This window comes from Scomber scombrus, chromosome 14, assembly GCF_963691925.1.
Source record: "Scomber scombrus chromosome 14, fScoSco1.1, whole genome shotgun sequence".
In the NCBI taxonomy this organism is placed as follows: Eukaryota; Metazoa; Chordata; class Actinopteri; order Scombriformes; family Scombridae; genus Scomber; species Scomber scombrus.
In genome coordinates this window covers 2977550-2993168 of record NC_084983.1, presented here as the reverse complement: position 1 = coordinate 2993168, position 15619 = coordinate 2977550, and the positions used below count along the sequence as shown (strand labels likewise).

The following is a 15619-nucleotide window of genomic DNA, read 5'->3' as shown; positions in this document are numbered from 1 at the left end:
TTAAGATGAGACAATGAGTGAATCTGTGAAAGCATAAACGGAATGAATGGATGATTGAATGACTTTCAAATGTTTTTCATTCATTGCACCGTGGAGCTGTAGACTAAAGACAACCACAAAGTAAATTTAAACCACAAAATGTTGTAAAAATGCTTCCTGAAATTCATCAGGCAATAGTTGTTCTGTGTGAAGTCTCAGCATGACTCCGAACTTTAATTGTAAAACGTAATTTATTTCTCTTTCACGCCAACAGTCATTTTCAAAGGTAAGCATCACTCTTTAAGAGGTAGAGACCTAATTTTGGAATGAAACTACTAGTTTGCTGCAAGTATCCTTCTTGGTGTAGGTAATAACACAATATAGAAATTAACTAGTGTGGGAGGGGAGGAGGGGGTGACATTTCATTATATGTCAAAATGAACATATTTAAACCATCACATATGGAAGGGGATGTAGAAGATTTCAAATAATCCTCATTTCTTTACTCTTTACTTTTAAAGCACACCATGTACATTTATGAGCTCTTAGCTCATATGTACGCAATCTCAGATCCACTAACACAGACATGTCCAAACTATTCCATAAAGAGTTCATGTGGCTGCAGGTTTTTATTCCAACCAAGCAGGAGCACAACAGGCTTGACTCATTTAATCACCTGATCTCAGTCTTCAGACGGTTGATATGTCGAATCGTGCGCTCTCAAAAACCTGCAGGCACACGAACCTTAATGGAACAGTTTGGACATGCCTGGAACAACTCTGCTAGCAGCCCTGAAGAAAACTGTGTATTTGCTGTTAGAGCAAAACTCTGGAACAGCTTTCCTGTTGAAATTCATCTTTCAATCTTAATGATTTCATTTAAATCGCTACAAAAAACTCACTTTTACAAACTTGCACTGAGTGGTCTTTCTGTGATTTGTCACTTTTAACTTTTCTATATCTTTCTCAATCATCTCTGTTATTTGAATGTTTCTTCTCACCTCTTTTCTTCTTAAGTTACTGGTCAAAATAACACAGATAACAAATGTTTTATCATTTGCACCACATTTCATTAAGACTTTCAAATTAATTTGCAGTAAGCTCTCAGAAAAAAGCATTGTCTAAAACACAATTTTCACACTGAACTGTAGATAAGCTTTTTGCCTCTTATTTTAGGATGTTTACTGATCACCCTAAAGACATTTGTTCCAAATTTTCTGCTTTTATTTACCATGTAGAAGCCCATCAGAGGCACCACCTTGTTAGGTGTAGAAAACAAGAAGCAAAATCACTGCTGGGTGAAACCCAAAACACCAGTTAAAGAAAAAAAAAAAACCCCACCTCACTCCTCTCACAGCTTATCACTAGAATATTGATGCGCCCTTATAATGAGCTTGTATTATCTATTTATGAAGTAAATTATTCAAAATACAGACATTTTTAATCGAGCTGGGTGATCTACTGGTGTAGGCAAGCGCACCAACAACTCACTAAAATTGTTGAGCCAAAAGGAGAGACGAGCCGCCCCACAACGTCTGTCCTGTAATGATGACACCGCAGAGTGTGTTGGGCCGTCTGTCCCGGCTCCTCGGGTCCCACCGGCGGGTATCCGCCACCGCTGTCTGAGTAGGTGCGAGCCCCCGCGCTCAGGCCTGAGGCGAGCTGCTGTAAAGTCCTCAGCATCTCCTCTGAGATACAAGGCTGCCTTTGATGTGAGCAGCCATGTTTGGAGCAGCTCTGGGTGGTGGTGGTGGTGGTGGTGGTGGGGGGAGTTAGCTCTTATTAGCCCCTCTTCTACTTTCACATAGGTTTATTTGGATCTCTACTTTACTCCTCTTCCTCCCCTTAAACCACATACACAGGAAACAAAAGGAGCGTACAGTATCAGCCAAACACAACCAGAATCTTTGTAGTGATGACATGCAGTATACTTACTGCTGAGTTTATTTTGAATGCTGTATTCTATAGAGAATACATTAACGTTAATAACCCTAATGTACTTCATTAGTTGCTTGATTGGAGTGCCTCTATAAGAGCTGGGATCTGTGTTCTTGAGTGCATTCCTACGTTAATTAATGTAAAACAGTTTTTAACATGCACAGTGGAAGAGCTATTGCAGCAGCTTTTATTGTTAGTGTGGAACCGGGTGCTAAAAGCAACGTATCAACTACAGTGAGCTGCATCAAACAGAGGCATGGAGTATAAGTGACTTACTAACTGTAGTGGCTCAGTCAATGCATAGATTAAAGGAGTAGGTCAGGATTCTTTTGTGGGAAATAACCTTTTCTGTTTTATTTCTAAGAGTGAGATAAAAATGTCATGTCTCTGTGTTAAAGAATAATTGTCAGCAAATTCCATGAAAAACAATAATCTAGCAATCAATTATGAATTATTCCTATACTGATGAGCATTGTGTGTGTATCTAGAGTCTGATATATCTTAATGTTTACACCCTCAGTAGGAATAGTGTCACAGACCAGGTTTAAGAGAGCCACAGAGTATTGAGAGATGCACAAATATATTGTTATAACTGTTTTCTTGACAATGACAAAAATATAGAATAATGCCAGTCTTATCTTTAAAGTACGGAGCTGCAGTTATGGGCGTGGTTTGTTTCCAGAGTGGAGTAAAAAACCTTCAATCACCTCTTAAAGGTGCAGTGTGTACAATTTAGTGGCATCTAGCAGAAGGAACTTGAAAACCTGAAAGTAATAATTCATGTGTTTTTGTTACATTAGAATGAGCTCTTTATATCTACACAAAAAGTGGGTCCTCTTCCACAGAGCCGAACATGTTGCACCACCACGTTTCTACATAAACCCAGAATGGGGAAAAAAAACAAACATTCTGGCTCTACAGAGGGCTTTTCACGTTTTTCTCAAGTTTTGCAGCTACCATAGGCTCTGCTACATACTTGGAAGGGGAGGAGGAGGTGTATTCATTTTGTCGCAAACTGGGACCTCACTAGATGCAACTATTTCCTACACACTGCTCCTTTAAACTAACTAAATAATACATTTTTACTACAAAAATGTTGAAATAACAATTTGTGGTTTTAGGGAGTTTCATGTTGAAATAATTTTTGGTAAACAACTGCTGGGTGCACACATATATTTCTATGTGTACATGCAGGGCTGGATTAGTACCCCTTGGAGCCCCTGGACGCTGGGTTACTGCTGGCGCTGTCTGCTTTACACACTCATTAATATGACCTAACCAGAGTGTGATGTGGCCTGTTAACCAATAATGGCCCAGCCATCAAAACGACAAATAAAACAGTAAATCGTGTGACTTCATTTTCTTGAAAATGAAGTCTTTTTTTATTTTTCCAATTGGATAACATTGCTGCTGGTTGGAAACCTTGTCACTTCATATTTAGTTTCAGACATACATTTCCAACTGCGACAATAATTATGAATATCAAAAGAATGGGTCAATCCTTGTGTCATATTTCTATGGAGCCTGACAAAAAGAAGAAAAAAGGGAAAAAAAAGAGAGCGCACAAAGGAAAAAACAGTGCCCAGGGGCCATTGAGGGCCCTTTTTCGCTCATGGGCCCCTCAGCACAGATTGCCTGTAAGATAGATTCAGCTATGTTTACAGGGGTAAACTTCATTTGAGACTGAACCAAGCTAGCTGTTTGACAGTACAGTCTAACCTAAGATAAGCAAACTAACACACAGATATAAGATTATATTTACTACAATGTACTTGCTACTATTCCCTGCTTTAAATAAGGGATTATTTCAGGTAAAACAACACTGTGCTCGTATTGCTCTTTGATGCTAAGCAGTGACTGTGTATATTTGCACATACTGTATCCATTGCAGTAAAATAAGTGTTACTTTATTTCAAATAATTCAGATGTAACTGCAGTTTTATTATCATTAAGTGGGGGAAAGTTGTAAGAGCACGATTATCTATCTGTTGTCCTTTAAAGAGAAACAAGGTTCCTATCATTTACTTTTACAGGCAAGTATAGCTGTGCATCATCAGATGAAACAGCATGTCTTTATGTAAGCAAAAAGAGGCACAAAGGAAGAGAATAAAGTGCGATGGAAACTTGAATTTACTAGTTAAATAGTGCTACAGAGAATATAGAGCCAACTGAGTGTGTAAATGCGAATGATGGCCAATTAAAATGTTGTGATCAAAGGTGGCTCGGAGCTCAGGGAGCAACAAGAGCTGAGGATTCACCAGCCTATGCTGTTAAAATATGATTATTTGTAACTCTTAAGTGAAATGCTCGCTGCTTCTGTATGCAGAGGACGAAAAAGCAGATTTGAATTTTTTTGGAATGATTTTACCCATGCAAAGAGCTAATGACTAAACGTACCTTGATACCTTGTTATAAATGCAATTAAATTTGACTTCACAAGTCACCGTCTCCCACGGTGAGTCAAATTATGCAAAAAGACACAAATAGCACTCTTAATTTAAAAGAAGTCTGATCCAACAGCGTTCCTGCCTCTGCACGGTGCTCATAGGGGGGGAGGGTGTGTGCTTAGAAAAAAAAAGAGAGGAAAGTGACGAGAATCAGCATCTCCGCCATTTTTCTTTAATTATTTTGCTCAGGAAGTCTGTGTGGGCTTTAATGTTTCTTTTCACTAATTGCTAGAATGCCAACTTTATGAGGAGATGTGTGGTTTCCTCTCTGCCTCTCTCTGTCTCTCTCTGCCTACTTTGTTATTAGCAGCGGAGTAAATGTGTGATAGGGTAATTAGCCTAATGAGTTGTGGCATTTACTATAAAGATCCTTCTGGATTCTCTGCATCTTATTAAAAAGCCGGTAAGGCTTTTGTTTTTCAGGTTGCTGATGTAGCGCGCCAGCGCTGATTCGGCTTAGAGATGGAGACATGCACTTAATTGAAAGAGACATCATAATTGTCCTTTCTTTTCTTTTTAAAACAGAAATGTCCTTGTTATGCATGGAAACAAGTCGGGTAGATGAGCTGTGTGTTTATGGAACACGCTGCTTTAAGGTCACACTTTTATGAGTTTTGCTTGAGTTAACTGCACTCTTGCTTTACATGTAGAGAACTTAGGGAATAAATGATAAAGAGTAAGAACACTGTGTTTCCCAGAAGTCCTCACAGGCACTATTACACATATGCTGCACACAGTAAGAGTCACATTCACTACATTTCAACACTTGTAGGAGAAGGTATATAGATATTGAACTTTACTTGGCTTAAGAAACAGTTATCCGTGATGTGTAACACATTTTATTTGCAAGAGAAAGTAAGAAAACATTTTCAATTGGATTTATTCTGTGTTTTGACAGTGGTAGGATCCTTTTACAAAGATGCCAGTGTTGCAGTGCAGAGCCCTGTATGGTGCATATTATCATTCCCTCCCCTCCATAGTGGGTCTTTGCTGAAAGCCTCTCTCATGCTGGTCAGCCTGGGTATTTTGCATTGAGACTGGATTTAAGGGTTTGTGTGTGTGTTTGTGGGGAGGTTAACATGCCGTCATGCTGACAGCTGCCCAACACCGTGAGATACAGGAATTTTATGGTCCTATATGCACTTGTCGTTAATGGCATGAAAGAAATGAAGACTTGAACACCTCTCGTGTCGCACTCAATGGGAGGGGGTGTTTTTTAATTTGACACATCCGACGGCCATGTCTGTGCCCGCCCGTGTGTTTGTCTGCCTCTGTAATGCACCATAAAGTCTGTTTATCCTCACTGCCACAATGCATCAATGCATCCTCGACCACTGTTCAGCTTTTCCAGCGGCGCAGAGTCTATCGCTGTCTGACGGGCTTAAAACAGGCCGTGCCTCCTCCATTTAGCGGGTCAGCGTGTGTTGGTGTTCAGCCGCCGCTGAATGCAGGAAACTGTGTCAAAGCTCAAGTGGTTTTATTGGCTGTTTCTTTCAGATACCCGTTTTTATGGGTTTCCTCACTGCTTGACTTTGGATGAGAAAGGAAGTCCACAATTTTCTTTTTTTGTTTTTTACTCAACTTCACAATCCATGTTATCTTTTCTTTCCTGGCACAAGAGTGGCCTACAGCGAGCATAGAGGAGAATAGAACATGATTGGTGCTTCACAGCTGTCAAGTAATGCCCTCTGGATAGACAACAACAGTCATCCACATAGGCTGAGATTCTTTATTTCATTGTTATTTTAAGAAGTATTGCTAGATGCTAGATGCAGAATCTAGTGTCTGTATATTTTTTATAACTTCTTTTATAACATCATGCACTCATTTAACACCAGGCCAAGAGCGTGAGCTAAAGTGAAGGATGGTGTGCTCTCTGGCAAGAGAAAACACTGCATTTCATACTCCCATCTGTATACATCTGCTGTGGACTTCAGCCAGAAATCCACACAGGCAGCTGTGGACTCAGCCTGTATTTTGGGTTGTGGTTGGTGATGGGAGAGATGGAGGTTTTGGTTCAGGAAGCCTGAGAGAAACAAAAAACCCCAAGTGAAGTTCAGGACCAGACATGAGGATGAAAAGTAGAGAAAAGGGAGACAGGGTTTATTCAGATAGTGCCGGGGGTTCTTTTTGTGAGGGTGTGTGTGCAAATGTGTACAGTATGTGTGTGTGTGTGTGTGTGTGTGTGTGTGTGTGTGTGTGTGTGTGTGTGGGTTCCCCAATCCCTCACACACACTGTTACACAGGGTGTGCTTCAGACATGTAGCCTGGGGAAACAGGGGCCTTGTCGGGGAGCAAACACAGCAGGACTCCACCACAAACTGGCTTCTAATATACGGGGGTACAGCAGGCCTGATTAGGCTGGCAAACAGTGGGGAGCTGAGAGAGAGAGAGTCCTCCATGTCTCTCTCTCTCTCTCTAGCTCACACACACACATTCACATAAACACATCCCTTTAAACCCCGCCCCCACCTCTTTCTGTACCCCCTTGGTGGCCTGCCAGATTATTCGTGAAAGCAGGCAAACATGACTTGTTCCTTAGATGACTGCGCTGCTTTGATTTGAGCTTGTTTTCATGCACAGCTCTGTTCGTGCAGGTTTAACATTCCTCATTGTCAGGAGGAAACTCGAGTTTTTTGGGGGGATGAAACTCAAATTTGAAAGATATTTCCAGCTAAGATTGAAAGTTAATTCTTGACCTTGGAAACAGCAGTTGACAAAAAAAATCTCCCCACGAGGTCTGTTCAGTTGCTGTTCTCACACATGGGATGAAACTGTTCTTCAGATGCTCAAATATTTCTGAGCTCTCACTCCTGAATCTGAGCACTACTTCTTTTTTTATCATCCTCTGAAAGCCTCTTATTTAGCTTCAAATATGGATGTGTTGTACGTTGTCTTTTTCACAGTACTAAGGTTATTTGAGGATGAAGATATATCTCATGTGAAAACCTATGTTCAAGATTTATTATGGACTATATATACAGTAGGATTTAGGATAAAAAAATGTTGTTATATGCATTTTTTAGACTGTTGCAGCCTGTGAAACGTGAAATCTGTGAGGTGAAACTGACCAACCATGCCTTTACTACAGCCTTATGAACAATTAATAGCAGGAATGTATTGATAAAGTACAACAAACTAATTTCCGGCTTGACTCAAGTCAAACCATGTCTCTCAAGAATCAACACCTTCAATGAGAATAGCTTACTAAAGCATCAGAACCAATATGTGAATTCTTAACTGCATTCTGAAACCACACAACTTTGATGCACACATTTTGCTTGGTTGCCATAAGAAAGCAGTTCTATCTCACACAGGCTCCACCCATTGAAATGTGGTTGTAGATGGCTAATCAGGACATGCCTACTGATTAAATGTGCATCACACAGTACAAAAGGCAGTGTCTCGCTTCAGCTCTGATCATAGTCACTCATTCCTGCTCATTGTGCCCCAGTCTCATTACTGCCACAGACGAGTGTCTATTCTGCTTCAAGTGCCTTGAATGAGACCACGCAGAGATGCAGCCTCCACCACCAACATCTCATCTGTGTCTGCAATATCACCAACTTTCAGCAATACACCTCCAACTTAAGTTCTCAAGGATTTCCTGTATAGTGCAGAAAGTAAGGGTAATAGATGGTGTGCAGCCTCATTCAGCTGCAGGCTGTGCTAGCTGAAAAAAGTTCAGCACTGAGCTCATATATGAGCACTACACAGGATGTTCCTACGTTTCACCTTTCAAGGGATAGTACAACTACAATAGGCTATTGTTTAGCTACTCCCTGGCTCCTATACATACTCAGCATGCGGATGCAGCACAGCAGACACTGTGTGACCGGGACATGAGAGTCTTCTTTTACTTAAAAGACATGGCTAAGTCCAGAAAATGGGCCATTTGCTACTCAGCCAAGTTGGAACTGCACCTAGTCCAGGTTAGGTTTTGCCATCAACTGGAAGAAGAGCACCCATCAGCCACATCATGTATCTTGGAGTCGTGCTCGACTCAGTCAGTCTGTGGATCATTGTGTGGGAACCCAGACAGATGGCCTGCAGTAGGCAGTTCTCAGACTGCATCGGGAAGCAGCAGTGATAGCTTTTATTGTCATGCAGGTGTTGAGGCTCATGCTGGTGGGCAATCCAGTTGTTCCACTGGAGCTCCTACACATAGTTTGCCAACCTGTGCTTGGATGCAAGGAGCACAAGCACCTCATGGTGAACACACCTCAATCAGTGCAAGACAACCTGCATTACCCAGAGCATCACCTGTCATTGGGAACCTGTCTAGGGAGGGCGATAGGTGGTGGTGTGTGTGGCCTTCAGGAGAAAACCAACACATCGACCTCCTCAAACTCCAGGCGGTTGTGGGCCTCCTGTCTCTGAGATCCCTTTACATTCCTGGCCCAGGAAACAGGGGCGCCAACCTCATGTTGAGAGGTGGCCCTCTGGCAGATGAGTGGGTGTTGTACCCAAAGGTGGTTCGGCAGATTTGGAACCAGTTCAGGAGAGAGGAAGTGGAGTTGCATGCGTGTGATTGCAGGAGAGTATTACCCACAAAGACCAGCAGAGGGCTCTGTGTGCGCTTATAGAACTATAGTTAGAATATCATAACCTTTGTTACATCCATGCACTTATTTACTTGTAACAACCAGGGCTATTAATATGTTGATTGACAGTGAGATAGGCCATGTTCAAGCCTCACTTCAACAGCTGGGACCAAAAGTGAAGATTGAATGTTCATTTCTGACCTCAGAATCAATATTTGACTAAAAACAAATCTGAGCAGAAGATCCATTCAGCTATTAATTCAGTTGCAGAATTTTGGTAATTGTCACATGACAACAAGGTTGTCAAATAAGTGTTACGGGTGTTTTCTATGGCCTAAGGCATGCCATGTTTTATCTTTACAGGTGCACTGATCAAACATGAAAAATCAAGTAGCACCTTGTTTCCTTCCCCAGTGTCTGACTCTCCAACCCTAAACCAGATGCCAGTAGAGCTGCCACGTCCTTCACCTTCATGTTTAAGTCATTAAGTACCCCGCAGGCCTCTGATTCTCCGTTTTGGGCTTTTCGCTGGTGACCCAGCACGTTGCAGTGCTAGAGGGTGGGGGACCGTGCTGACTCCACTCACTGGCCGTCCTGTAAATCGCTCTTTTATGGCCCTTGTAATGATCCCCCAGCCGGCAATCTCCACTCCGTTGCACTGCAGAACCTGCCGCTTCTGGCAGCCAACATGGTGGGGGTGGGGGGTGCTCTGGATGGTTGGAGGAGGTATAGTGGGAGACTGGAAAACACACATCACGTGACCATGGACTCTCACACTCACACACTCACACACACACACACACACAAGCAGACACAAGCAGACACAAGCAGACACATGCAGCTATGTTCACTTTCATAAAAATGCATGCCTCTTCACACCCCATCTACCTTAATCCTAACTTCCTGTGTAAAGGTCATAGAAAAAGCCGAAGGGTAGTGATTTTACCCCGCTCTAAATTGGCGAGGTCCAACTGTGCGTAATGGTACGTCGTCAAGGAAAGACGTTTCTACATGCAAACTCTGATTGCCCTTGATTTCACATTTTAGCCACAGAGCACAAGTGACAACAAAGCTTCCAATTCCTAACACGGACTCTAATCTCAGAAAACAATAATGATCTTGAACATAACAACTGAACATTCAAGAGAGAACACAACATAATGATCCTCCTTTTTAGTTTTTTTGGAGTACAATAACTCAATCAAAGCTTAACATCATCAGTTTTGCCAAAAACACCAAACCAAAAGACAGTTTTTGCCCAGTTAAACAAGAAAATGACAGGTTGAAAACATTTCTTTTGCTACTTTAATTATAGCACTTTTGTTTTCATGGCTCTTCATACCATTTTCATGAATAGCTCATGAAATGTTTGTGGTCTATAAATGACGAAAGCAATGAAATAAACTGCAGCAGAAATAAAGAAATGCAAATATATTGCATGCAAATTGATCCACATCAAGCTATAAAAAGCTGTTGCTGTCTAGATAAAATTCTCCAAATGTACTTTACTAAATTGTTTAGACGTCAGATCGACAAAGTCTGCTGAACAAATGTAGTTTCAGTTTACTGTATCTGAATGTGAAATAGACTCAGTGTCATTACACAACACACACTTTATTGTTTCTGCTTAAGAAAGGGAGAGACAGAATGTAAAGAATGTATCTGACTAATGAGATTGTCACTTACAGAAGTTGTATTGTTAGCTGTAACTGTTCAATGAATAATCATTTCTGTTGGATTTAAGAATTTGACTTAAATGAGCCACGAATTATAGAGACATGCTGAGAAATGTAACAACAGATTTACCAGTTTAGATTCACTGAAAAGAGTTGTGTGTTAGCACCACAATCTGCAATTATAATCAAACACAGACTAGTATCTGTATCTATTTCACTCTCAGATCTCAGATGTAAATGTAACATGAAATTACAATAAATAACATCAGAACAGGGAATGATGAGCTGAAAACAAAGAGCTTTCATACAGTTGGTTGCCTCTATAAGCTTTACTTATAATGGACATTTCCATTTTCATTCAGTTATAGTGTGGCAAAGACATGAGAGGCAGAGCCATTACTGAATGACTGCCATCTGATATAGTTTACTGAATATTCCAAAGATAATATGGCAGTGTGTTGCCAATGAAAACGCTTTATGAAAAAAACATATTTTTCATGCTGTAATGACATCTTTCCTGTTATTTCTACTGCACATACCAAATTATTCAACTTTTACAAGAAACATTTTAATGTTCTATGTTAACATCAGAAAAGTTAAGATCAGTCATAAATCAATCCCAAAACATGATAAATGTAGTTATGTGGCAGGAGGTTTTTATGTTTTTATGGCTGTTAGCTGCTTTTGTATCCTTATGTGCTCCCATGTGTCATTATTGTCAGTTACAATTTACATTGTAAATGCATTATGAAGGGATCTTCTAATGGTCAGTATGAACAGGAGGAATGAAAGAAAAATATACTTTAGTAGTCTTTAGGTTTTCTTGTTTTAATCAACTAAGTTAATTTTGTGAAATAATGAGAAGGTGTTGTATTACAGTGAATAGAGTGACATGTTGCTATAACACAGAATGATGAAAAATATCCCGTTATAATAAAAAGAAAACAAAAATCGTTTTGCTCATGGGTGGCAGTTATACGTGAGAGTAGCATCATAACGTTCTTCTAGCAAAACTTTATTTTAAAACATTACATTTTACATTCATTTAAACATTATTTGTGTGTATAATGAATCCTGGACAAAGTTTGATAGTCTTTTTAAGGGTTGTATGATTCATGAAACAGTTTTTCTTTTCTTTGACACACATAATACATTTTGCCATCATTTGGATTATCACCTTTAATTGCAGCATTTGTTTTGATTATAGCTTGGCTATTTGTGTTTGTTCTTCCACACACACAGATGTCTGTGTATTTACCAGGCAATAAAGGTGTTGTGTAGTCTGTATGCCTACCCACAATGCCCCTGGGTCCTTAGGCCCTGCAGTGCCACATCTCCTTGGCAGCAGATGTCTGTGAATAGATGTGTTAGTTAGACTATTAGACTATTCCTGTGTGATGTTTATAAAGCAAGTCAACAGTTAAACAAAGAGGTATTTTGTTAACACTAGTAGACTGATGTGTCTTAGTCTTCCTTTTTTATAGATATTAACACACTTAGAAAAAAAGAGGTTGAATTAGCACACCCTATTGGTTGAATTAATCACTTTCTGTAATAAAAAATAACACAGAGTGAATGTAAGAGTAAATGACTTAAGACACCATCTGCAGTGCTGTGAGTCCCCTGTTTGCTCTCAGTTAAACCCCCTTCTCTCTTCCTCTCCTTCACCCCCACCCAGATTCCTCCCCACCTTGCCACAAGCAGACATTAAACAGAAAAGGCAGAGGCTCTCCACTGTGCACGTGACCCCCCCCCCTGTTTAGTATTCCTGCCACGTCTGGCTGAGACAGCGGCATTAAATTGGGATCAGGCAGATTAGAGTATAATATAGATGACTATTAAAGGCTGCAAATGAGAGTCATGGGTTAGAGCCTGAGCAGAGGCCCAGACTGCCTCCATGCCAGTGCAGGCCCCTGCAATACATGTATGCAGGTCCAGTTCAGCTCTACTGTGTGTGCCCATTTTATTTGGTGTGGTTTGCATGTAGTGTGAAAGCAAAATTGAACAACAACAGGTCTTTATGATATAGATACTGTAGGGGGTTTTAACATGAATTTAATACTTAATATTAAATCCATTTGCTGATAAGGAAAGATTCTATAAACACGCTATATAAACAGTGTATATATGCTTATATAAAATAATTTAGTAACCTTAGTGACATGTATCTGCTTCACCCAACACATCCTCATGGACTCCAGATGAATCATAGGAGCGTTTTTTTAAATTTCCCACCTCTATCTGCAGCTTTCCAAAACCATTACAAATCACTGTTAAACAATAGTGATGTTTTATGGTGGCGGCTAGAGCGGGTCGTCCACTAATCAGAAGATCGGTGGTTTGATTCCTGGCTCCTCCAATCCACATGTCGATGTGTCTTTGGGCAAGATACTTAAACTGAAATTGCTCCCGATGGCTGCGCCAACAGTGTGTGAATGTTAGTTTCCTCCTGTTGAGCAGGTGTGGCATCAGTGTATGAATGTGTGTGAATGGTTGAATGTGACATGTAATGTTAAAGTACTTTGAATGGTTGTAAGACTAGAAAAGTGCTACTGTATATAAGTTCCTGTTATTTACCATTTATGGTGTGACAGCACAGTTAGATTTAGACACAAAAACTACTTGGTCAGATCATGGTTTGGGTTAAAATAAGGTTATTTGAAATGTGGTATAAAAAACGTACTACTTCCTTAAACTTAGGCAACCTTCATCATCTTGACAATAGTTAACACCACAACAATCATAGTTAAGTTTTTTTTTAAATTGCCGAAAGACATTGTTGAAAACATCACACTCGTAGTTGGAAATGGGAAGCAAACAGCAGTATTTTTCAGGTTAATTCACTTTTTTCCATCTATATATCCACATAGCCTGCCACCTCAGACTATGCAAATCTTGCCACCTTATATTGAAAAAGGACTGGCTTTACCAAATTAGTGTGTTAATCAGGATGAAAATGACTTAAACATAAGTGTTGTGTTTTTGTAGTAATCCAAAAACAACCAAAAATTAGGTCCAGTTACAATCTCAAAGAATAATTCTCATGATCAGTTATTTTCTTCATGAGCTTCATAAAAACATAAGAGACAGAAAACCACTACATGGCTGTTAGTTATTGGAATTTGATTTCTTTAAGTGTGTATGTAGTGTTGATGATAGAGATAACATCACCAACACTTTGAATGAGTTACCAGTCAGTCCATATCACCGTATATTTAATCATCATGAAACATTTATAATCAGTCGGTCTGAACATGAACCGCACCAGAAACAATGTGGACCAAATGAACCGAACTACAGGTGGGAAAGTGACCTCAAACTGCCCATAAGCCATCACACAGAGGGTGTGCAGAACATAAAATTACTCCTGCGCTCTATGATAGGTGAGAAAACAACAAGTTGAGCGACATTGGCACCCCTGTAGTCCTGGTATCAAAATACACACACTGTGGCAGACAGCGATGCACACAGCCCTCCCTCCACTGATCTGACCCAGGGACACTTAAACTAGATGAAAGCCAGACACACTGTAGACTGCACCAATCTTCGCTGTGATTGTGTCATTTTTTTCTCTACAAATACAAACTTGTGCAATCAGAATACAAGATGCTAATGAAAGATGTTATAATCACATTGAAATTCCACACACAGGGGCTTTCATTTCACCCAGAATCAGATTAGGAAATGATGTTTTTACATTTTATGAAGATAGCACAACTGTATGTGCCATTAAGCTCTGAGCAGCGTTTGCATGACCATATCTTTTATTTCACATCTTAAAATTACTATATGCCTAACATGAATTCATTCCTCCATCATTGCTTGTTGCTGTTTTAAATGTTAGAGATGCCTTCCTGTATATGCAGTACATCTAAAGCCACTGTATGTAAAAAATAATGAAATATGTGCCACCAGTAAGCAGCTTACAAGGGTTATATAACATACCGCCAAGAGTCCCGAATCCCGAATCCCTATCATAATTAATTTGACTGGGACATATTTTGAGAAGTTCCACGGGGTTTCCTCCAAGTCAAAGGTGACACAAAGGACAGTGAGTGAGAGTGTGGAAGAGGCAGAGTTTAGAAAAACAATTGGAAGGGAGAGATGAGTTCATGACTATCAAACACTTCTCTTCAAGGGGCACAAATATTCAAATCTATCAAAACTTTTTATTATTAGTCAATCCCCTATCCAAGTTCTTCTCATATTTTATACAACAGTTAGTTCTAACTGAGTCATTTGATTGGAAAAGAGGCATTCCATAAGTGCCTATATGGGTCAATGACGTATAAGGATTTTCAACAACTCAATTTTAAATAATAAAAACAAGCATATCTAATGCAGTAGTTCAAACATTCAGAATGTTGTGTACCTGACAATTCATATTACAATGTGAAAGTGATTTTAGTGGGGGTTTTTCAAGATTAATTGGCACTGGCCTGAAAAAAAGTCATTTGGTGCGACCATGATTCATCTTGAAATATCTTATATAAATAAAAGATCATCATTTACAAAGATTTAAAAAAAAAAAGCAAATACTTTGTTTCCAAACACTTTATATTACTGAAAACTTGTAAAAAAAGATGTGAAGCATGTTAACTAAATTAATTTATTTCAAGATGAATCGTGGTCGCACCACATGACTTTTTTTAAAGGCCAGTGCCAATTAATCTTGAAAAACCCACTAAAATCACTTAATTTCAAATGTATAATATGGAGCTTCAGGTACACAACATTCTAAATGTTTGAACTACTGCATTAGATATGCTTGTTTTTATTATTCTACAATTGAGTTGTTCTAAATCCTTATATGTCATTGACCCATATACAGTACAACAGCACTGGGACTTTTAACTATACTAATATTATATTATATCACTCCGCTTTACAGGTTCTAATAACCATTCATTACATTATCCAGCATAGATTGTTCACGTTTGCACCACAAAGATGAACACGGAACATTTGAGTTAAATTGTGAATGGTTATCAGAAGAGGCTGAAGGGCAGAAGAGAAGTCTGGATACCTCAGTGCAA

General features: G+C 39.7%; 1 protein-coding gene across 1 annotated transcript in view; it reads left to right on the top strand.

The window, feature by feature from the left end:
- pknox2 (pbx/knotted 1 homeobox 2) overlaps positions 1-15619 on the top strand; it is a 76608-nt gene that overhangs the window by 42930 nt on the left and 18059 nt on the right. The window contains exon 5 of the mRNA XM_062433099.1: positions 254-265. Within this exon, the coding sequence (XP_062289083.1) occupies positions 254-265 (12 nt within the window). The remainder of the gene's footprint in view (positions 1-253; positions 266-15619) is intronic.